We start from the raw sequence: 22,977 nt of genomic DNA on the forward strand, positions 1-22,977 counted from the left end.
AAAAAAAATTAAAAAATCTGTTTGTTTGATATTTTATTACAACCAAATCTGTTTGTTTGAAACTGAATTTTTTTTGGTTGAAACCAGATGCCCCTCTTCAAAAACCAAATCGAAACATCACCTATTTCGTTTCTGATTCTTTTACAAAACCAAGTCGAAAAACACAAGCATTTAAAAAAACAGAATTTAAAAAAAGAAAGATCTCATTTACCATATAATCTTGCTTGATGTATGAATCCTTCATGAGCACTTCAAATGACGGATTTTTATCTTCGTCGTTTTCATCAGAGGAGTAGCCGGATGGGGATCGTTTGGTAGCGCTGGGAGAGGGGTCCATGGTTGGGTTCTAGGGTTTGTGTAAGAATTAGGATATTAAAAGTTTTGTGTGTGTGTGTGTGTGTGTGTGAATGGGTATAACTATGTATATAGACACATTTAAATAGATAAATAAAATAACTCATTCAAGGTAAATAGCATTTCACCACCTGACTCAGACGAACTACAAGTAAGGAGATATTTTTTAAGGTAATATAAATCTTACCTTTTATATATATATANGGGTCGTGACATAATATTAGCTAATAGACTTATACTTAGTGCATAATATAGCGTAAGTATATATATTATATATATGTATGTATATATATATATATATATATATATATATATATATATATATATATATATATATATAAAAGATAATTTCATTTAGCAGCCGATACATAATTTCATAACATTACGGTCATACGTATCGGCCACTAATTCTTCGTAGCAACTATATAATTCACTTGCTTTAAGGTTAATTTCATTATATATATATATATATATATATATATATATATATATATATATGTATGTATGTATGTATGTATGTATGTATGTATCTTTATTGTTATATTGGACGTCTATATATATATATATATTGAACCTACGATAATTACATCGTTGCGATTCACAGTTATATAATAGCCGCCGTCTATGTTAATTTCATTCATTAAGTTCATACATATCGGCCAATGGCAACCATATAAGTCCACCGACTAGGGTTGAAGTCATATGACCTACGATAATTACATCGTTGCGATTTCTCACCCCCCATGTCTAGTATTAAGCTAATTTTATCGAATGCATTAAGCAGTCTAGTAACAAACACACAGCAAATGATGAATGATTCATAACACGGCATGTAACAGAATTGTCAAAACACGGCATAACAGGATTGTCAAAACACGACATGTTACAGAATTGTCAAAACATGACATGTACCAGAATTGTCAAAAACATGCAATGTATCGGAATTGTAAAAAAAAAATATAAATGTACTAGTAGTTTAATACAACTTCTGCGTCAGGTGATGCACACCTAAATTCTGAATGCTCAATTACAGATTTGAGAATTTCATAATCTTCATACGTCAATGCCTCGGTTATGATTCTCGTAAGAGCCGGAGACTTTGCCAGAAGAAGCTTCAACAGTTGCATGTGAGGATTTGCCCCTCGAATGCTCCTAATCACAATTATACTGAGGTTGTTGAATGCTGTTTCTCCAAAACTTCCTTCCAAATCAATATTACCCAGTGCTATAGGTACACCACTATTATCCACCTAAGTAATAATTAAAAAAAACACCAAATTTAAATGACGATCGGAGGTATAAAAAAGCCACTACGTAATGAGAACTTAAGAAGATAACCAAATGATTAAGTAAGAACCTTGATTTCCATATATTCTAAATAAGGGAAGCTTCTCATCAAACACAAAGAAAAGGCGACGGAATACAATTCACTCAGATAAAGATCAAAGAGGTAAAGATTTTTCACACATTCAACATGAAAGGTAGGATTAATTGGTACTTCTCCTGCACCTGTAGCCAATAACTAGAAAGAACATCCCAAATTAAAAGGATGGCTCATAGCCCACAATATATTCCATATATGAAAATGCACTACGGTGAAGTTATGAAGCACATTTACCTTGACACTATGGTTATCCAAATGGAGATGTTCCAGTGCACAAAAAGACTCAAAAACCTAGTGTAGTGAGGTTTTGCTTCCAGGATATACCTTCCCCTAAGAGCAAGTGATAATTGTGCCAGAAGAGGAATAATTTTTAAACTGATAAACCATACTCTACCTGTGAAGTCAAGGGACTTCAATCTGGGGGCATTAACTTCAATGACACCGCAGTAATTATCTAGGAGATGAAGCACCAGTTGCTCTAGCAACGGGCAATGAGAGATTAATCTTTCAAGCAATGTGTTCAAGATTGTAATATTGTATAGCTTCAGGATAATTAGCCTTTCAAAATCACTGAAGGATGGTGGATGAGATATTAAACACTTTTCAAGAGATAGATGCCTCAAATGCACACATCTGAAAAATGAAGCAGGCAATTTGTATGGTTTCCCCCTGATCGGAAATTTAAGAATAAGATGTTCAATACCATTTTTCAGAGAGGAACCCTATCAATTGTCTAATATAAGTAAAGTCTTCCAAATACGGAATTGAGAGGGTAAACTGTTTAACTGGTCCTCTATGATGGGTCAAAATGTGGCGGATAATATTTTCAAAGTAAGAAGTTTGGTGTATTTTCCAAAGGGTTCGATCAAGAGTAAGTTGTGGAATTCTGCACCATTTATATCTCCATTTCCTTGATAAGATGCTTGTTCTAACAGCATCTGGTAAATGCATACGTATAAGAATATCATCAAGAACATCATCAGGAAGGTTGCCTAGTATATCGAAAGGTAAAGTTCCAATGCAATTTATTTTTCGACTTAAGGCATCATATTAGGCTTATGATTATAGGCAAAATGATGAAGATTAGGATAAACGAAAGTTAAGATTAAGATTATGGAAAAAAAAGAAGAGGAAGAAGCAAGAAACCCGTTGAAATTTTGAAGATGGAGCGCCAAGGGACCATGGGCGGATCAACTGCAAAACCGAAATTTTGGGCGTATCGATTAACTTTCCAAGGAAGATATGTATACTTATACAGCTCTAGTTTAGGATTCCAATGTATATAAATGAAAGTACAAAAAGCATAAAAGTTCTAATCGGTGCGTTCATTAAGTAAGGGTAGTTAGTGTGTTGTTTGAGTGAGGCGTCTGGAGATCGAATCCCACCTTTAACAGGGCAGATTTTAATTTTTTTTCCTATCAACCCAATCAGTTTTTTTTAAAACAAAAAAAGTTAAACCATTAATTACATTTTTCCTTTTCTTTTTTACCTAATAATTCCCTATAACAATAGCCGTTTATAACCTATGCTAATTATATCGTTGTGATTCATAGTAATATCGACCGTTTATATAATAGCCGTTTATATTACGGTCATACGTATCGGCCTATTGCAACCATATAAGTACATTCACTAATATGATTACCTAAGCTAATTATATCGTTATGATTCATAGTAATATCGGCCACTTGTATAATAGCCGTTTATATTACGGTCATACGTAAACTAATTATATTGTTGTGATTCATATATAGTAATTCAACCATATAAGTCCATTCACTAATATGATTGTAGTCATATACAAACGGTCGATATTACTATAAGTCCATTCACTAATATGATTACCTAAACTAATTATATCGTTGTGATTCATAGTAATATCGACCGCTTGTATAATAGCCGTTTGTATTAAGGTCATACGTATCGGCCTATAGCAACCATATAAGTCCATTCACTAATATGGTTGTAGTCATATAACCTACGCTAATTATATCGTTGTGATTCATAGTAAACTCGACCGTTTATATAATAGTCGTTTATATTAAGGTCATACGTATCGGCTGATAGCAACCATATAAGTCCATTCACTAATATGGTTGTAGTCATATGACCTATGATAATTACATCGTTGCGATTCACAATAATTGACCGTCTATATAATTTCATTCATTAAGGTCATACGTATCGGCCTATAGCAACCATATAAGTCCATTCACTAATATGATTGTAGTCATATAACCTAAGCTAATTATATCGTTGTGATTCATAGTAAACTCGACCGTTTATATAATAGCCGTCTATATAATTTCATTAATTAAGGTCATACGTATCGGCCGATAGCAACCATATAAGTCCATTCACTAATATAGTTGTAGTCATATGACCTATGATAATTACATCGTTGCGATTCACAATAATTGACCTTCTATATAATTTCATTCATTAAGGTCATACGTATCGGCCTATAGCAACCATATAGGTCCATTCACTAATATGATTGTAGTCATATAATGTCACGACCCAAAATCCACTAAGGGTCGTGGTGGTGCTGGAGACCGCTGTCAGGAAAGCCAACAAAGAATGCATAACTAAATTCCAGTTTTAGTATTTGCACAAATCAATTTTTTTTCTTATACGTTAAATTTTAAATAATAAAATTTTTACAAAATGAACATAAAGTCGATAAAAGGCTTACTAGTGAATAATCCAAAAATCCTCCCAGAACCCGGTGTCACAAGTGCATGAGCATCTACAGATAAGGAAATAAAATACAACATCCGTCCGAAATATAGTGGACAAGAAATAAATACAATACACTGAAAGGGACTATACTAGCTGCGGGTCGCCTCAAATAATGCAACTCACCTAGTTCCAGAATCATCCGCGCTGCTACGCCCAGTAGGCCACTAGGGGTACATATACCTGTGCAAAAAAATCCCCAGAAGCGTAGTATGAGTACGTAAACAACGTGTACTCAATGAGTATCCCGCCTAATCTCGAAGAAGTAGAGACGAGATGGTAAGCTTCGACACTTACTAGAGGTCAATTAACATTATACTAAAAATGTGAGGAAATCATGGATTTACATAGTAGTTATAACTCACGATGCCGGAAAACAGGTAAACACCTTTAACAAATAATAAAGGATTTTCAAAGTTTACTTTTCATTATCTTATAAATTTATATCAAGCCATGAAAGGCAATATCAACATTTAAAATTCTCAGGCAACAATATATATCATGCGCCAATCATGCGGAGGTCGACGGCCCGCTCCAACAGAAATAAACTGTGCACTTGCCGAGAGTCGACGGCGCGCCTATAGATGCATCTATTCAATCTGCCGAGGCGTTCGGATCGTTCCATAAATAAACATATACCCTGCTCGCGAATCATGCATGCGACGCAGGTACATATAGAGATACATGCTCAATCAGTCAATTAAGAACTTGCTGGGGGATATTTATCCAAATAAAACAATTTCTCTTTTAACAATTCAGGAAAAATGATGTTTAATCCCTTTTTAAATTCATTTACTAATCCAAGGTGATTTAAGCAATTCAAACTATCAATGGGTTCATAAATAATCCAAGTATAACATGCTTTTGGGTCCTAACTGTGAGCACGTGATTTTTGCCCTATGTGAATTATTCCCAAAAATTAAAACAAAATGATTTTTCTTTCATTATTTTACAATTTTTTGAATTTTGTTTCATTTTCTGATTAATTGTTTGCATTTTATTTGCACATTTTAGATCATATGAAAATATACAAAAATACACTTGGCATTCGTTTAGGATTTAATGTCACATTTTAGGGTTAAGTAGTAGTTAGAATTGCATAAAAATAAAGAAAATAACAAAAATGGTCTTTTGCATTGTTAGTTTTAATTTGTCTTAATTTGTGCTTAATTAGAAATTAGGGTATTTGGGAATTGAATAATATTTTTAGAAGTCAATTTGATTTTATTTTTAATTCCATAAAAATCAGGAAAATGTAAATAATGAATAAAATAAATAAAAAATAAAAAAAATAAAGAAAAGAAAACAAAGAAAACACTTATAAAGAATTAAAATGGTTGAATTTGGGCCATTCAACCCAAATCACTCTAAAACCGGACCAATCCACACCCCCAGTTCGGCCCAAACGTCCCAAACCCGGCCTGCCCCTTCACTAACTAAAACGACGTCGTTTTGGCGTCAGTCCATCCTAGCCGTTCATCTTCTTTGATCCAACGGCTCCTAATTGATACAAATTTTACATAAAAATGTCCCAAACTCTAGAGACAGTATGTCTCTTCCTCGTACCCTACCGTCTTCACCGGCACCGTCTTACGCCGCCGCCGGAAATCGCCTCACGGCGGCAGCGAGTCTCCAAACTTCGCCATATTAACACCAAATCACCCTCTCCCCTCCCTCATCACGAATCCCTTACCATTATCTCTCAAATCACACCAGGTCTCTTCGAATGTGTAAAACCCTAGCGCCGCCACAGTTGCTCCAGTGGCGGCGCCACCTCCAAATCGCTCCAAAGCAATACCCTGTGACCCTTATGCCTCCCTCAGGCTTCATCTGTCATTGATGCCCTTCAAATTTTGATTTAAGCTCGAGCTTCAAAAGAGTCGGCTAGAGCCTGTGTTTTCGAGTTTTAGGCCCAGAAATTAGTAAGTGTTCTTAATTTCTTTTTCTTCATTATGTGTCATTTTGTTATACATATATGAATTCTGTTCATCTTCAACACCTCTTTCATTTTAGGATTAATTTAGGGTTTTAACTCGTCTCATGTGTAGTTAATCTTTCTCCTGTCATTTGATTCAGTCGTTTGTTTAAAATTTGACCCTAGGAGTTCAACTTAACCGCTGTTCTGATTATTGAATCCTTCATCTTTGTTTTAATTCTATTTGATCTGATCTGGGTTTGAGTTTGAACTGTTATTGAGTTTGACGATTGGAAGCGTATTATTGTTCTTTTGAGTTTGGTGTTTGATACTAATTCGACTTGGGTTTAAATTTGGCTTTAGTGCTTTAGTGTTAATTAGGAGTTAGTCTAGTGTGATTAATTAGTCAATTGTTAGGTTTTCTTATTGGTATTATTTGGTTCTAGCTGAATAGCTTAGGCTTTAGTAAGTAACTAGGGTCACCTCTTGACTAAGGTGACAAGTTTGGGGCTTGGTTTAACTAGGTTAGTAATTTCATGAGTAGTACATGGGTAGTAAGGGTAGTTTACTTAGGGAATAGGATAGCAACTGAATTTGCAAGCTCTAGAACACTCTAGAATAGGGTTCAATTTAGAATTTCAGGAAATATAGTAGCATGAGAATCTTATTTCAGTTAGCATACACATGTGTACTTATTGGATTGCTCCTATATGATATGCTTGGACTGGAGGTCTGTGATCGTGCCAGGTGGATTATGTTATTGGCAACTAAGTTTCTCGTGAAGTTGATGTCAATGTGAGTTATAGAAGAGCTGGTTATTATTTATTCTATTCATGTATCTTGGTTCCACTGTGATTGATGAGCTCATAGCATATCGTTGGGATGGTACTTGTGGAACTTGCAAAGCGGCTCTCTTCTTTGAGGTGTTTTCTTTTTCTGGTGAAGCCAGATGGAGCAATAGTGAGGTTTACTGGTATGGCACTGTATTACGTACTTCTACATGGGCATGATGATTCGCTTGTGGTACTAGACATCAAATTGCGCTTGGTTGATGGTTTTGAGCATGGTGACTTGAGGTGTCTCAGGTGAACTAGTGTTCGAATAGGGTCGCGCATGATAGCTAAGTTATGTGGAGGTATGACCTCGCGGTTAGATTCGGGTGTTCTGTTTCTATGATGTGAGATGGGTTCTCATCCTTGTGTTGTGGCGGTACTAGTGAGCTTGTGGTACAGCTCTTTCATTTGAGTCATTTTCATGAATTTAGTATACTCGGACTGTTGCTTATTAGCGCGCGTACTGTGCGAGTTGTGGCTTAGGCATGTAATGGTGTGTCATGTCACTACTGTGCGAGTTGTGGCTTAGGCATGTAATGGTGTGTCATGTCACTAGAGTAGTGTGTTGGATTAGAAGAGATCAGAGGGATCATTAATGAATAGAAACAGATTCGACTTTAGCATGTTGGAAGGACAATATCGAGCTTCGGCTCAGAAATTTGATGTAGCATTTGCCAAAGGAGAAGTGGCTTCATGAATGGTTGATATGGGAAATGGTTATGGCTTACCGCGTGATTTAGTTATCATTGGCAGTATATAAAAGTGTTGAGATGAGACTTTAGTTAATAAGAGTTTTTCTATCGGTATTCGGGTGTTGTGTGCAACTGCTGTGAATAGAAGCTATCCCTACAAGCGTTTGAGTTATGTGGTCTATCATGTAATTGTACCAGAGGTTGCAGGTATCGGTTATTACAGCTGTTTCGAGCTTATTCTGAATATAGATGTGAGTTCTGACCTTGTGTATGATTTCGGAAATGGAAATGTGGTCCTATGGTTTGTGGACTAGATGGATTGGGAAATTTCAGCTATGTTGTGTTATCGGACCTATGCGAGATAGGGTGACGTGGGATCACCCCCGGGTATATGCATGGTAAGGTTATTCAGCTATTGGTTGGCTTCTAGGACAACTCTGGGTACGCTCGAGGACGAGCGTTTGTTTAAGTCGGGAGGATGTGACAACCCGACCCGTCGTCTCATAAGTTACACTCCGTTTTCCCCATTTCCAACTTCTTTAGGCTTCATTATCCGTATCTTATGTGATCGAGTTGGTTTGGAGTGGTTTTGATAAGAAATGGGACACTTAGTCTCTTTTAAGAAGGCTTAGGTTAGAAAAGTCAACCGGAAGTTGACTTATGAGTTAGAGGGCTCGGATGTGAATTCCGGTGCTTGGGTTAGCTCCGGAAGGTGATTTGTGACTTAGGAGTGTGATCGAAATTTATTTTGGAGGTCCCGTGTAGAAATAGGCTTGATTTGGCGAAGTTAGTATTTTGGCAAAATTCCGGTTGATAGGTGAGATTTTGATCCGAGGGACGGAATGGAATTCCGACAATTTTTGTAGCTTCGTTAGGAGATTTTGGATGTGTGTGCAAAATTTCAGATCATTCGGAGGTGTTTTGGTTGGGTTTTTGATCGAATGCGTGTCTCGGAAGATTTGGATGAACTTAGGCTTGAATTTGGCATAATTTGATGGTTTAGGTGTTAATTGTGGTATTTTGATAATTGGAACAAGTTTGAATAACGTTATAAGATATGTTAGTGCTTTTGGTTGAGGTCCCGGGGGGCCTCGGGGTGATTTCGGATGGTTAACGGGAACTTTTGAAGTTGGAAAATTTCATGATAGACGAAAGTTGTAAATGAGTGCGCATAAGACCTCACTTTAAACGATCATATCTCCAGTTATATAAGGAGTTGGGTGATGCACCACCTATCAAATTAAAGCTCTTTGAGTCTAGTTTCCAACGCAACAAACCGTTCATCATTTGGAGGTGTATATAGAAAGTTATGGCCATTTTCGTGTCGTCAGCACCCTGTGTAGCGCCGGGCGCTAGCCATGGCGCCCAAAATTTTGAGCTACTGGATCCAGCGCCACANTCAACGTTTTTTTTCTGAATATCTTAGTAGTGGTACATTAACATGATAATTAGTTAGGGCCTTTTCTTTTATTAAAGACAATACATAATAGAAAATCATAGTTCCTCTTTAGGTTGGCCTTTAAACCAAAACGAGGTGAGCCCCGCTAGACAAAATGCATAAATTGTGGGGCCCTCTTTAAATGTCTATATTAAAATACTTAGAATTCGGGACGGGCCGTTTAGCGAATTTCACGGCCTTCCTCAAAGATAATAACGCGTAGCTGCTTTAGGCGCGTGTTTAATAATTTTACCTTCTTAAACTCGGGTGCACATTTATGTGACCCAAATCCAAATCCCAACGAAGTCGAAATGTGTCAAAAATTGTGGGTGCATTTATGTGACGCGGTTCGAGACATGTTTTCACGACGTTGCAATTCTCTTAAAATAATAATAATAAAAGCAGTTCAAAAATTAAAAGCACATAGATTAAAACATGTACTAAAATCAAACAAGCCAGATATGACAGTTGAGCAACCGTGCTAGAACCACGGAGCCCGGGAATGCCTAACACCTTCTCCCGGGTTAATGAATTCCTTACTCGGATTTCTGGATCGCGGACTGTTAAACAGAGTCATAATTTCCTCGGTTCGGGATTCAACCGGTGACTTGGGACACCATTAATCTCCCAAGTGGCGACTCTGAAATCTTAATAATAAATCCCGTTCCGATTGTCCTTTAAGTGGAAAAACTCCTTTATTATACCCTTCACGGGGTGTAGTAGCGAAAAAGGAGGTGTTACACATATTAACTTCTTACTAATTCTGTAATCGAAAGAGGCAGAAGAAGCAATACTTAATTTTGGTATTGATAGATGTTAACCTATATTTAGTGACATCTAGCTCATATATGTTAAAATTGATTCTACACTTATTTGTAATCGAAAGAGGCGAATATTGTAGTAATCAGTTATAACAAGTAGGGTAACCGAAAGGGACTTACTAAAAAAGAGCATGCTTTAGTTCAAGTATATATTTCTGGTTCTTTAATATTACCATTTTAACGATTAATTTGTATAACCGAGAGGAGTGCATTTAATTGTTCAACTATAGTAATAATATATAGATGTAATCGTGAGAGGCATTTATACATTTATGAGAAATATAAGTTGAAGGATAAATGTATCTACTAATAGAAATATTAAGTGAAGTCAGGATCCCAATACTTTTTATTATATTTGTGAAAAACAAAAATATTTTCTCCATTCGTGCATTTTTTATTAGTTAATTCACAACTCAACTCTTTCTGATTTTCTCAAATAGTAATTAAAACAAGAAACATTTGTAGAATAGATAAACCAATCTCTATGGGTTCGACATCTTTTTATACTATAATTTGACAGAGTACGAGTCAGAATTATATATACGCTAGACACTCGTCAACTGTACCGAGTCATCGGAGTTATCGGTAAAGGATCTTACAAGCTTGGCACGATGGAAGGCGAACAGTTGCCAAACAATTGGAATGTATCACTACTCAAACGATATTATTGCTAAGGTATGACCTTCTTCTTTTTCAATTTGCATTTAAGACTGACTCATTGCAGATGTTTGATCGAAGACTCGAGGGCACCCTTAGACACGAAGACCTCAGGTTTTAAAGCACGCGTTGCACTCTTTTTCCCTTAGATCGGGCTTTATCCCAAATGGATTTTTTCGGCAAGGTTTTTAACAAGGCAACATCTATGTGCTACCTAAGGAGAATTCAACAGTATTCAAGGCTTCTTTTCAATCAACCCGAATACTGGGGGCATCACCCTCAGAGGTTATATTTTCGAGAAAAATACTTCGCGCCAAAGAGGGCCTTGATAGGAAAACTTTGTAATGGGCCAAACGGTCAAATGAACCGTGTCCATGTAGAATAGTCGAGCCCCGATGGCAAAACATGTACGCATGTATGAATTATTCAAAAAAGCACTCTTTCTATATCAAAACACTTTGTGTCTCAAAGAAATTTGCTACTACACGAACTCCATACTTGTGATTCTGTGAGAAACGGCTCAAGGACCAAACTTCAAATACACCTCAAATACTCGGGGACTGTCATCGACAGTTAACACATTCGAGTATCTGAACTCGAATTTATAAGACCTCAAAGAGGCATCCCTCGACACAAAGACCAAGGCCACCATACTCGGGGACTAACCTTTCGGACAAGTTCGAAAGGTTATCGGGAAACAAGTCCAAGAGACACACCCGAAGGCTACGGACATATTAAAGGCTACGGCCAAAATAACACAGCTCGGAGACGTCCGAATTCCGCAATAAAAATAGGCCTTCAAATTCTCAGAAAATCGGTTGAATAAAGGCTACCCTCGGCAAAATAATCAAAGGGTTTCGATAAAATCAGCTTCTTTTTCTTTGAACCCACCCAATCCAAAATCCTCCTTTTCTCAAAGGAGAATCGAAAAAATCATATTTTCATACAATATCTTAATTGAATTATATGTAATGATCATTCTTCTACCGATTATCCAAGTTCGGTCTTCTGTAAGTTCCAAATATTAAAAAGAAGAAATACTCGATTAATCCCTCGAAAAGCCTTACAAGGTAACAAATTATTCAAATACAAACTTGTGCTAAGGCACTAAAAACAAAAGGGTTCCAATCGACACCGAACGCTCAAAAGACCCAATGGGTAAAAAATGCATGCCAAGGCATAAATAAATTTTTACTAAGTCTTCTAAGCCGAAAAGGGAAAATAATAGCCATCTCACTGGCCCAACCTAAAAGAGCCTAAGGGCCGATACATTTAGGGTTCGAGACCTTGTTCTCACTCAACTCGGACCTAAGGGTCCCATCATCCCGAGCTCGCATCAAATCGACTTAACTCGAGGATTCATCAAGAAACCTTAAAAGGTATTCCATTATAAGTTCAAAGATCGCCCATTGATTACTAAAAAACCTAAGGGTTTATTCTACTCTGAGTTCGAGCCAGAGCTCACTCGATCATTGAAGCTATAACATCAAAAATTTCACAAAACAAAGATGAAAGAATTCGAAACAAATCGGAGATGGAGCGGAAAGAAAAGGAATTCCTTATATTCATAAAGGGTATTTACAGTGCCCACAAGGGGCCTTACACAAAAACAAAAAACAAAATCCTAAGATCCCAGTCTACTTTGCGAGCCACATCCTCGGGAGCCGCATCTTTGGGAGCCGTATCTTCGGGAATCTCCTCCTCGGGGACTTCACCTCATCTCCTCCGCTCTCGGAACCACTAGCGGATCTTCATCATCAGAGAGCAAAGCGGCAGCCTTGTCCTCCAAAGTGTTTACCTTTTCAATATCAGCTGAAAGGTCAAAGCCACGAGCGTGCACTTCCTCGAGAGTTTCTCTCCGGGATTGTCGCCTGGCGTGATCAAGAGCACATGACAATTTGACTTCGGCAACAATGGAAATTTCCTGTGCCCGAATGTTAGCAGCTTCAGCGTCAGCTCGATAAGAGGCCACAAACGCCTCTGCCTCAGATTTGGCCTTCGCAAGCTCGGCGGCCAATTTAGCCTCGAGCTCCTCAATCTTTCAGCTCCGGGCCAGGCTTTCCCCCTTTACATTTTGAAGTTGGCATTCGATCGAAGTCAGCTGATCCCGAAGCGTATCTTTCTCCGAGGTGAGATGATGCATATGTTGCTTCCACCCCAAGGTCTCGGCCTCTTTCACCTTGAGCCCTTCTCGAAGCTGCTCCACCAGCTCGCTCTTCTGCTGGGCCTGCAAAGTTGAAGTGTTAATCGCTAAATCAAATGAGCACATAACAGACTCCCAAAGGTTACATTACCTGTTCAATGAGCTCAGTCTGTTCTTGATGAGCCTTCGCCAGTTCAACTCGGAGATCCCTGACCTCCTCCTCTTTCTGTACATAGAGGCGTTTAAGGTTGTCCCTCTCTTCCACAAGCTTCCTGAGTTCGGCCTCACATTGGGCAAGCTCGGCTCGAGATTTGGAAAATTCTTGTCGATGAAGTGCCACGGACTTCACACAAAGAAAAGGAGTCAGATTTAGAAAAACGAGAATAAAACTCGAGCATAATTATGGAGGCAGAAACTTACTTGTTTGAGAAGCCGCTGAGACTATCAAAGATAAACGAAGCGTCAGGGTCGGGACCATCTTCGACCCCGCAAGACATTCTCGAAAAATATCATTTCCTTCGTGGGTCGTCCCCACGTCGGGAGTCTTCATGGCCTGGGCGTCTCAGAATTGCCCTTCAGAGAACACAGGGCCAGGCGGTGATTCATCTACGTTAATTATCCCAAGTGATTCACTTGGAACATTATCTTCTCTTTGAAGGGCCTCAGAATCAGGCCCATCGGGCTCATCCGCCGAATGCCCTCCAAGACGAGGTGCTTTTTTGCCGCCCAATGGCTCGGGGACTCTGCTCGAGCTCCCCTCCGAGATTTCTTCGGTTCGAGATTGAACCGCATCAGCCACCACCGGTTCAGCGGCCTTCAAAGCTTCGGTTCTCCCCCTCTTCTGAGCTACCAACAGGCAGCCGTCATCTTCTCCCTCTTTCTTGTCATCCCGAAGGTGTTGGACCGCTTCTGCAGATAGGGTCGCGGGATCGGCCCTAGGCTTTCGAGCCCTACTTTTCTTGGGCTTCAGGGAACTTGCTGGCGAAGCCCTTTTCCTTTTCTTCTCCTTGGTTGGTTTTGGGATTTCCTCCTCACCAGGCGGGGGTGGCCTCATAGCAACAGTATCTCTGAGGCCTGCGTAAGGAGAAAGTAAGTATTTTACAGAGAAACACCAATATATAAACAAGTGAGCTCACCATGATTTTATCTTCCCACCGACCCTTGGTCAAATCATGCCAACAGCGTTCTGCATGTGAAGAAGTGGAAGCCAGTTGTCAAACCCAACCTGCGAGGTCCGAAATCGCACCAGGAAACCAAGGGACAACTGCATCATCGAAAGAGTAGATCGAGAAAGAATAAGGAAAGCAGAGCAACAATCTTCGTCGATAGGTTTGTACTTACGTTTCATGTTCCATTCCTCGGGGAATGGTATCCTTTCGGCAGGAATTAAATCGGAAGTCTTGATTCGGACAAACCGGCTCATCCACCCTTGGTCCTTGTCCTCATCGATGCTAGAGAATAGCGACTTCAAAGATCGACGCTAGAGCTTTATCAGACCGCCTCGATAAAGGCGAGGGCTATATAGCCTGATCAGATGGTCGAGGGTAAAGGGCATCCCCTCGACCTTGCCCGAGAAATACCTGAGCAAATTGACGATGCGCCAGAAAGAAGGGTAGATCTGGCCAAGCATCACCTGATACTAATGACAGAAATCAAGAATGACTGGATCAACGGGACCCAATGCTGGATCTACGGGACCCAGTGTGAAAGGGTAAGTATACACGCTTAAGTACCCTTTCACATGAGTGGTGATGTCCTCTTCAGGGGAAGGAATCACGACATTTTATCCTCCCAATTACAATCCTTTTTCACCTGCTCAAGTTCATCTTCAATTATCAAGCAGATGTATCGAGACATAGGCTCACATCGGCCTGGAACCGACATAGGCTTATCGATTTTGAAATCGAAAGATAGCTCGCATGGCCCGGGAATGCACTCCGCAATACGAGGTGGCACTGTCGTTCTACCACCGGCCGGGCGTGATGATGAGGAGGCTTTTTCTTTCTGAGGGACGATTTTAGATGTTTTGGCCATTACTATTGAGAAATTCAAAAAAGGAGAAGAAGTTGATGCTGAAGCAAGAACAAGTTAAAGAAAGGATAAACTCAGGAAAGATGAAGAAGCTAATGAGGTTTTGAGAAAGATGTGAGAAGTAAAGATTGTAAAAGTTGTAAAATTGGCCTATTTATAGTGGCCGCTTTAACGGTTTAGGAAGCCAATGGCCGATCATCAGCCGCCTTCAAATTAATGGCCTTGGGAACTATGCAGACGCGACCTTTCAATCACCTCAGTCGCTGACATCACGAGATTGACATCATGATCGAGGCATCGGAGGATCGAGGATCAAATCGTTTCTTATCGTCTTACTCTAAGAAACGCGGGGACTATCTGTATACGATCGAAATCAGGTATGCCCGATTTCACGGGCTCGAAGATTCGCTTCAAGCCTGAGTTCAGGGTGGATCGAGTTCAAGCCCGATGGACCAAGCTCGAGCCCGATGACAGAGTACAAGGCTCGAAGATCGAAGTGCGCGATGGGCACCGAAGCCGAGTATGACCGACCCCGAAATAATGTCGTTATGGGTTTGTAACAGAAAGAGCAACATTCCCGCCACATCCCAAGATCATGGCGTAAATTCCAGAATAGATTTGTACAAGTTAGTACGAATTCGTACTAGGTGGTTAGACAGCTGTCCCAATAAGATTCCTTACTGTAAATAAAAATGTACCTTATTTTATGGCTCCCCTATTATATAAAGGGGACCCCAATCATTTGTAACATCATCAATCATTGGCAATAGAATATACTCTCTTACTTTCTTGCTCATTACTCATCAGAATTGTTTCTTAACTTTATTGCCTTTACTTTACAGTTCTTGCTGACCAACCTCGAAGCCATCGTAGCTCGACGTCAAGACTTGTTTAAGCAAAGTCATCTGGCAGTTAAGGCAAAAAAATTATTGGCCAGCCGTGAAATTACTGCAAACATGCAGCGGAGTTATTCGCCAATAGTGGCAATCCTCGTTTCTCGGAATAAACTGATTGCACATATATGCACCACCAACAAGAAAGAAAGAAACATGGTACGAGAAAGCAGAAAAAGGTGTTGTCAAGGGTGAGAAATAAATACGTATTTAGCTCTTATACACTACATTCCCAAAGCTAAAATCTCAGCCATAAAGCTCTCTGTTCGGTTCAAACTCTTTTCGAAATGGCAATAACGTTGAAGTTGATTGAGTCTGGATTTTTCTCTATCATCTTTTGGATAACTTTAGCTGCATCCTGTAATAACAGAGAAGGCAATACGTCAACATGATATTTCTAAAGACTTGGTCAATGTAACTGATGCAACCATAGTAGCTACATGATGGGCAGATGAAACAGTGGTGTAAAATTTTCAAGAAAGGGCACCTATTTGTTCCGGTGCGAAATCATAAACAAGCTTTATCTACGATCGCTATGCTGCCTCCATCTTTAGTAAAGGGATTAAAGGGATATTAAAGGAATTCTACAACACATTCGGTTAGAAAGAAATATATCTCCTTCCAAGTCTTGAGACATTGGCAAGAATGGAAATCTACGGTCTGCTTGAATACATGTTTATCCATCTTGATTGGGCAAGGGCTTTAGTTCGAAAATTCAATTACATGGAAGGCCTCCAAAGATGGATATATTTAAGGACATTTAACTTGGCAACTTACAACACTACGCTCGCAAAGAAATATATCAAAAGCATATATCAATCAGTCAACTAAATCTTAATCTCAATTTAGTTTGGATTAGCTATATGAATGAATCTTCCATATCCACTCTGCTTTAGGTCCATCTAATTCCAGTGTTATAATTTCTGATACTCCCTCTGTTTCAATTTAGATTTAGATTACACACTTTCCTTATTAGTCCGTTCCAAAAAAGAATTACACATTTCTGCAATTGGAAGTAATTCAACTTTAAATTTTTCATTTCACACTTAATGAGAAGCTTTTATAACCACACAAATGTCATAGTCCCACAAAGCTTTTACTCCTTGAGTTTTTAAGACCACGCGTTTTAAAAGTCTACTATTTTTTTCTTAAACTTTGTACCGAGTCAAACTACCTCATCTAAATTGAAATAAAGGGAGTAATAGATAGTTAGAAACAACCCAAAACTACATGTTCTGAAAATTCCACACTAATCTCTACAGCCATACACAATACCAAAATAAAAGGACTTCTGAAAAACCAGTAAATTCAACGTAGGAGTAACAACAACTAAACCTTAATTCCAATTAATTGATGAATTTCTTGCTTCTATTCTATTCTCTTCTTAGATAAATCTACATTGATTTTGAACGATTGTAGATCTTCTAAGATAACTTTCTTTGATTAGTAGATTTTCTAAGATAACTTTCCTCGCGTTGATTTTAGATCTATATATTTCCCATTTTATCCCTTTCAAGCATCATATGTCACACCTAAATACCGGTACATATAGAGTTCTAGCTTTCGAAGAAAATAGGGCATTGTGGCAGTTCTCTGGCTCAACTTGCTTACATATAGAGTAGTACAAAAACTAGTATGCCTTAATCCTGAACAAGATGAGGTGTAATATGAATGCTTAATTTTGAACAGGTAGAGTGCCACTTAATTTTCAATTTTCCAGCACAATTATTTTTGTAAGATTTAAAAAATTCCATACATCTTTTAGGCAAATTAAGGGGAATTAGGTTTGGATATGAAACACGGAAATTAGACAGATTCCCCATCTATTTGACTAAATTATCATCAGGCCGTGAACTTAAAAGGAAAGCAATCACGAAGTCCATCATGTAATGCTTATGAAAATACATTTTCCTTCTCCAAAAAGCAGAGCAGGGACGTAAGTACTTACCTTCAATAAGCTGTTTGGAGAGGATGCGCCATGTGAAATAGGTCCTGACCTCCTTCCATCAAGCTCGTAGAGTTGTCCTGCAATATGACAAGCTTGTGTAACTTCCAATTCTTCAGCCATCAGGAGCTGGGGTCAAGCAAAGCTGAGTTGTCTAGACAACAATCACTATTATTGAAGTTGTGGACAAAGACATAGTCTTCATTTTTATGACAAGTAGAACCAGAAACAAATTATGATGCAATAGGTTTGATCTCCCATAACAGTAAATGGCTCCTAGTGCTCCCTAATTTGTTATTGTTAAACAGAGGGAAAAGAGGTTTCCTGTGAGTATCAATGGACGGCAAAATGTTCTCTAAAGGAGGTAATTGGCCTAGCAGACATGTTGAAACCATTGTCTTAGCACAAATACAAGCTTCTACTACATTTTCACAAGAAAATTACAGCTAGGGAAATGTAAAGTGATGAAGATCCCAGACCCTCTAGGTGCTACTGTGCTCCATATCAAATGAACACCTTAAACACATCGTGCAGACAACGACAAAATGGAGGACTTACAGTTTACTTCCAACGATACTCAAAAAAAGGTAAATGAAAACTTTCTACACCAAAGCCATATTAATATATACTAGCAGTCTAGCAGAAAGTTTGTAATGCCCAAGAACTTACTTTACACTCCCGATGACAAATAACTCCCTTTTTAACTAAAAAAGCAGAATGCAGAATTCAATGAATCACACAAACATATATATATCTACACACGCACGCAAACAGAGAGAGAGAGAGAGAGAGAGAGAGAGAGAGAGAGAGAGAGAGAGAGAGAGAGAGAGAAGGAACGGGGTGGAAAAGGAAATACCATCAGCACACGTGAAGCAGATGAAATGAGTGTTCACATCCTCTGAGGCCTGCAGAAAGAGATCACAACATTGATCCACATAACACATGAAAAACATCAAAAAGAAATATAGACATGCATTACGTCATATACATAGGATTGTTAAACCAACAAAAGGACTTATCATTTCCAAGGGACTCGTCTATACAAATCCTTTATATCTATTCCTTTTACGGGATTTATGATACGATTACTTTTACGGCAGTAGTAAACATACCGCCACCCTACTCCTTTAATCGAACTTCCTACCTCTATGCGAGCTCGCATAGGTGGAGTTAGGATGAGAACTGTTTATTTGAGATATACAAGAAACACATATTTTTCAATTCTGACCTCAGTTTCACCAGCAGTAGCTGCCACTGAATGAGCAACTTCCATTTCTCTATCGTTTTCAAGGAACAAAGCACGCTGCAAATTTATACTCGAATGTATTAGCATTGGATGAAGAGATGGATATGACTGGTCGGTAACTGCAATGAAGCCATAACTGATACCTGCATTGGGTCCATGCTAGCAGTTGATTTAAAGAACCTATCCAAGAATGACTCCTCGGCTAAATAACAAAAAATAAGCATGTCAAAAATGGGGAAAAAGAACCAGAAAAACAAGGACAGCAAAAGGGAAGAGAAAAAGGATAGAGGAAAACATGAAGAAAAAATTAAGTATATCTTCGTAAGTTGACAAGAATGTCAATAATGAAGGAGCTTTGTGTAATTATCATAGTTCAGAGAATTTCATCTAACCACCAAAAACCTCAAAGATCTTTCCCCAGTCAGGCCTTTCACAAAAATATCTTAATAGTTTGACTTAAAAGCCTTCCCCTTAACACTATCATTAATTATGGCATGACGAATCAAGCTCCTAAGAAACAGTACTATACAACTTGTGCAACTATCCAGTTATGGTACTACCAGAAAATCATAAGGATTCCCGCCTCTAAGATCACTTATTTAATGCAAAGAGTAGAAACCTACATGACGAGAACCAGTTCATGAAATATATAAAACATCAAATGGCTTACTAAGTTTTATCTGAGAGGTGATATTCCCAATAGCGTGAAGAAGGCCAATTGTTCCACATGCATTTCCCACTGTTTGTTTCATGAAGTAAACTGTACTACTGGGATCCTGCACCTGCCAGCAACATCTCAAGAATAGTTATGGAATTATGAAGCCAAATAAATGGCATAAAAGTAAAATACGCTCAAACTGCTACAGTGCAACTCGCTCTAATAAGTAGAGGAGAAACAGATTATCAAGTATCTCAGGACAACTAGAGGGGAAAAATGGATGCTGTAGTGAGGATTGATTTATGAGAGTGGTGTAAATACAAACTAAAGTCCTGTTTTCACGAAGCATCACCTTGCAGTGTCTATCAAAACCCATTTAGCAAACAACCTGTCTAACGGACCGCCTAGACACAGTGGTATGGTTTACGAGAGCAGCCAATCAAGATAGAGCCACAGTTCAAAGAACTAGAGAATGTTCTACAGAGCACGAAAACAACCAAAAAGGAACAAAGGAAATAATCAGATCTAAGACAGAGAAAGGACTTTGGCAACTGATAGGGACCCCAAACTCAAAAGAGGGCCAACAACAACATATAATCCCACATAGTGGGGTAACTCAAAAGAGGACCCAAAAAAAAAGAAAAAAGAAGAGGACCAAAAAATGAAAAATGAAAAAAGGGGGAGGAAATTCCTAGGATGAATATATACAAAGTGTCACATCAAAAACTGCATTAAAGTAAAAGCAGGGAAAATGACATTTTTAACAATTGACCAACACCGGCTAGTAGCGCACTCAGAAACAAGAGAGACTTCATGGCATAATTTGACTAACCGAATCAAGTTTTATCTTACTCTATGGAAACAATTTGATGTGCATCAAGTGTACAATGCATGAAGAAACTTATGAGCTAAAGTTCCTGTTAAAAGACAGGCTGTAATTTATAAAGTAATGGTCATTAAAATCACCTTTGTTTTGCTGTTTTCTTGTATTCTCTCTTCTTCACTCTGTACATGCGACATTAATTAGCTGACCAGGATCATGACATTTATACCAGTTAACATCAAACTGAACTACAAATCTTGCACAGGAAAACGTTAGATTGACAATAACACCAAACCTGTGGTGTAAGAGGATAGAGAAATAAAACAGCAAGCACGGGCTTCGGCACCATCTCCAGAAGTTCTTCGTCTAACCCATAAACATCACAACACTCTGCCTCGTCCGGTGGAACACCAAGACCCCACAGAAACTGCTCAATGAAAAAGCAAGAAAAAGTACAAACTTCATTACTGTCATTATACGGTTTTCCCCCTTCTCATTTGTATAATTTTTGATTAAATGCTTCTTAGCCTGGGTTAAGAAATGAAATACCATCTCGTTGTTGCTTCACATACTGAAGCCACACTATATCAAATCTACTTCATCAGCTAAAGGGCATTCACCACTTCATGACATAGTAGGAAATATACTCCGTTGATCAAATTAGCAGATACAAATCAGATTTTGAGCTTTACTGCATTTTTACTTCTAATTACACCATTAATCTCCCAGATCCCATTTTACATGACAGTATTACTACTTTGATTACAATTTTTAGTATGTTTTTTAACTGTCTTTAACTATTAAAAAATATGACTTTGCAATTTTTACAATTAAAAAGTTAAGGAATGTCCGATTAGTGATTAAGAAAAATCGGCTACATCATGATTTTGGTACGGAGGGTGTATTAGGTTCATTCCAGTCAAGATTGTAAATATTTTTTGAAATCGAAGAGATAAGCGAAAGGAGTGAAACGAAGGGGTACCTGATTCATGACATCAGGGTTAGCTTCAAGAGGAAGCCATCTCTTAGAGCAAGCACTATCACTATCCGCCATGGATTTCGCTTCCTCTCTATTTTTGCAACAAAAACCTGTATTGTATTCTACTACGACTGCTTTGTGCCCTTTATATATAGTTTTGGGAAAGGCTTTATGGTGGGGGTTTTATCATTTTCTTGAGTCGACCCCTTTTTCTTTTCTGTTTTTTAATTTTTATATTTTACAGGTAGAATAGGCCAGTAGACCCCCCTTTTACTTGTTTCATTTTGTTATCCTGGTCCCTATACTCGATGGAGTTTTATCTGGACACTTTCATTTGATCAAAATCTATATTTTAAACTTCTCTGACCGTTGACTGAGCATATGTGGCAACTTGACAGCTGAGTTGGACAAAATGTGCGCAATGCACGCATATAATGAGCGTGAATTCATAGATTTAGATTGAAAAGGAGACCAAAATAAGAAGGAAAAAAAGTAAAAGAAGAGGAAAAGGAAAAAAATAGAAATATTTGCACATCGTTCCCCTTCTTTCCCGTTCATGTCTCCACCCCAAAATCCCTCACCGAAAATCTCATCGGAAAAGCTCACCTTGCCAAATCTAACACCACACCAGTAAATATTTACTTGCTCTCCTCTATCTATTGACTCAGAAACGACAAAAGAAAACTTTCACCGCCTGAGGCAGCTGCTACACCACCAGCGGAGTAGATCGGAAAGGGTCATCGACGACACATCGCCTCCAACTCCTTTCCACTGTTCTTACTTCTCTCATCTTTCATCTCTTTCTCGTCTACTGAAACAAACTCTAAGTAGAAAGCATCCATTTTTATACCCCAAAAATTTCACTGAATCAAGAAGCACTCGTTGGGAATCACTAGTGGTCACCAAACAAAGGGACAGAGGAGAGAAACCTCCACTTTAGATTTCATCTCTCACAAACCATCGGGATAACATTTTTTAGTCTTCTTCTCCAAGATTTTCATTTCGATTCAATTATTCTTTTCAGATTTATGTTCAAAATTATCTATAAAGATTGTATTTATCTTTTTATGTATTGGTTACAGAAAGTTGAAAAAGATTTCGAATTTTGGTTGCTGAAAAGGAAGAAGAAGACATAAATTTATATTGCCTTTAACCATTGAACAATTCCCCAAAAATTTCAAATGTGAAGATGAAGTGTGGCTTTGAAAGGTATTCTTTGAATGGTATTGGACGTATTTGCTTAGAAGGAAAGCAAACAGCAAAAACAGGGAGGGGTTTTGCCTTTGTTTTTTCTTTTTCTAACTTGGTATTCATTATCTGATGTGGATATGATGTGTCATGTATTTCAGAGCGAGTGAGGAATACGCAGTGCCGGAAGGGTTTAAAATATAGATTTTGATTAAGTGGAAGTGTCTAGATGAAACTC

The 22,977-nt window shown here is 38.3% G+C and overlaps 1 protein-coding gene across 1 annotated transcript; it reads right to left on the minus strand.

Annotated features, from left to right (window-relative positions):
• On the minus strand, positions 15,920–21,708 carry LOC109227182 (ubiquitin carboxyl-terminal hydrolase 3-like). The gene is made up of 9 exons (XM_019392241.1): positions 21,555–21,708; positions 20,868–20,999; positions 20,716–20,754; positions 19,762–19,873; positions 19,235–19,293; positions 19,074–19,148; positions 18,702–18,750; positions 17,849–17,925; positions 15,920–16,258 (listed from the first exon to the last, which is right to left on the minus strand). Exons 1-9 carry the CDS (start codon positions 21,624–21,626, stop codon positions 16,172–16,174), a joined length of 702 nt encoding a protein of 233 aa, XP_019247786.1. The 5' UTR covers positions 21,627–21,708; the 3' UTR covers positions 15,920–16,171.

The sequence above is a fragment of the Nicotiana attenuata genome, chromosome 6 (assembly GCF_001879085.1).
Source record: "Nicotiana attenuata strain UT chromosome 6, NIATTr2, whole genome shotgun sequence".
Taxonomy (NCBI): Eukaryota; Viridiplantae; Streptophyta; class Magnoliopsida; order Solanales; family Solanaceae; genus Nicotiana; species Nicotiana attenuata.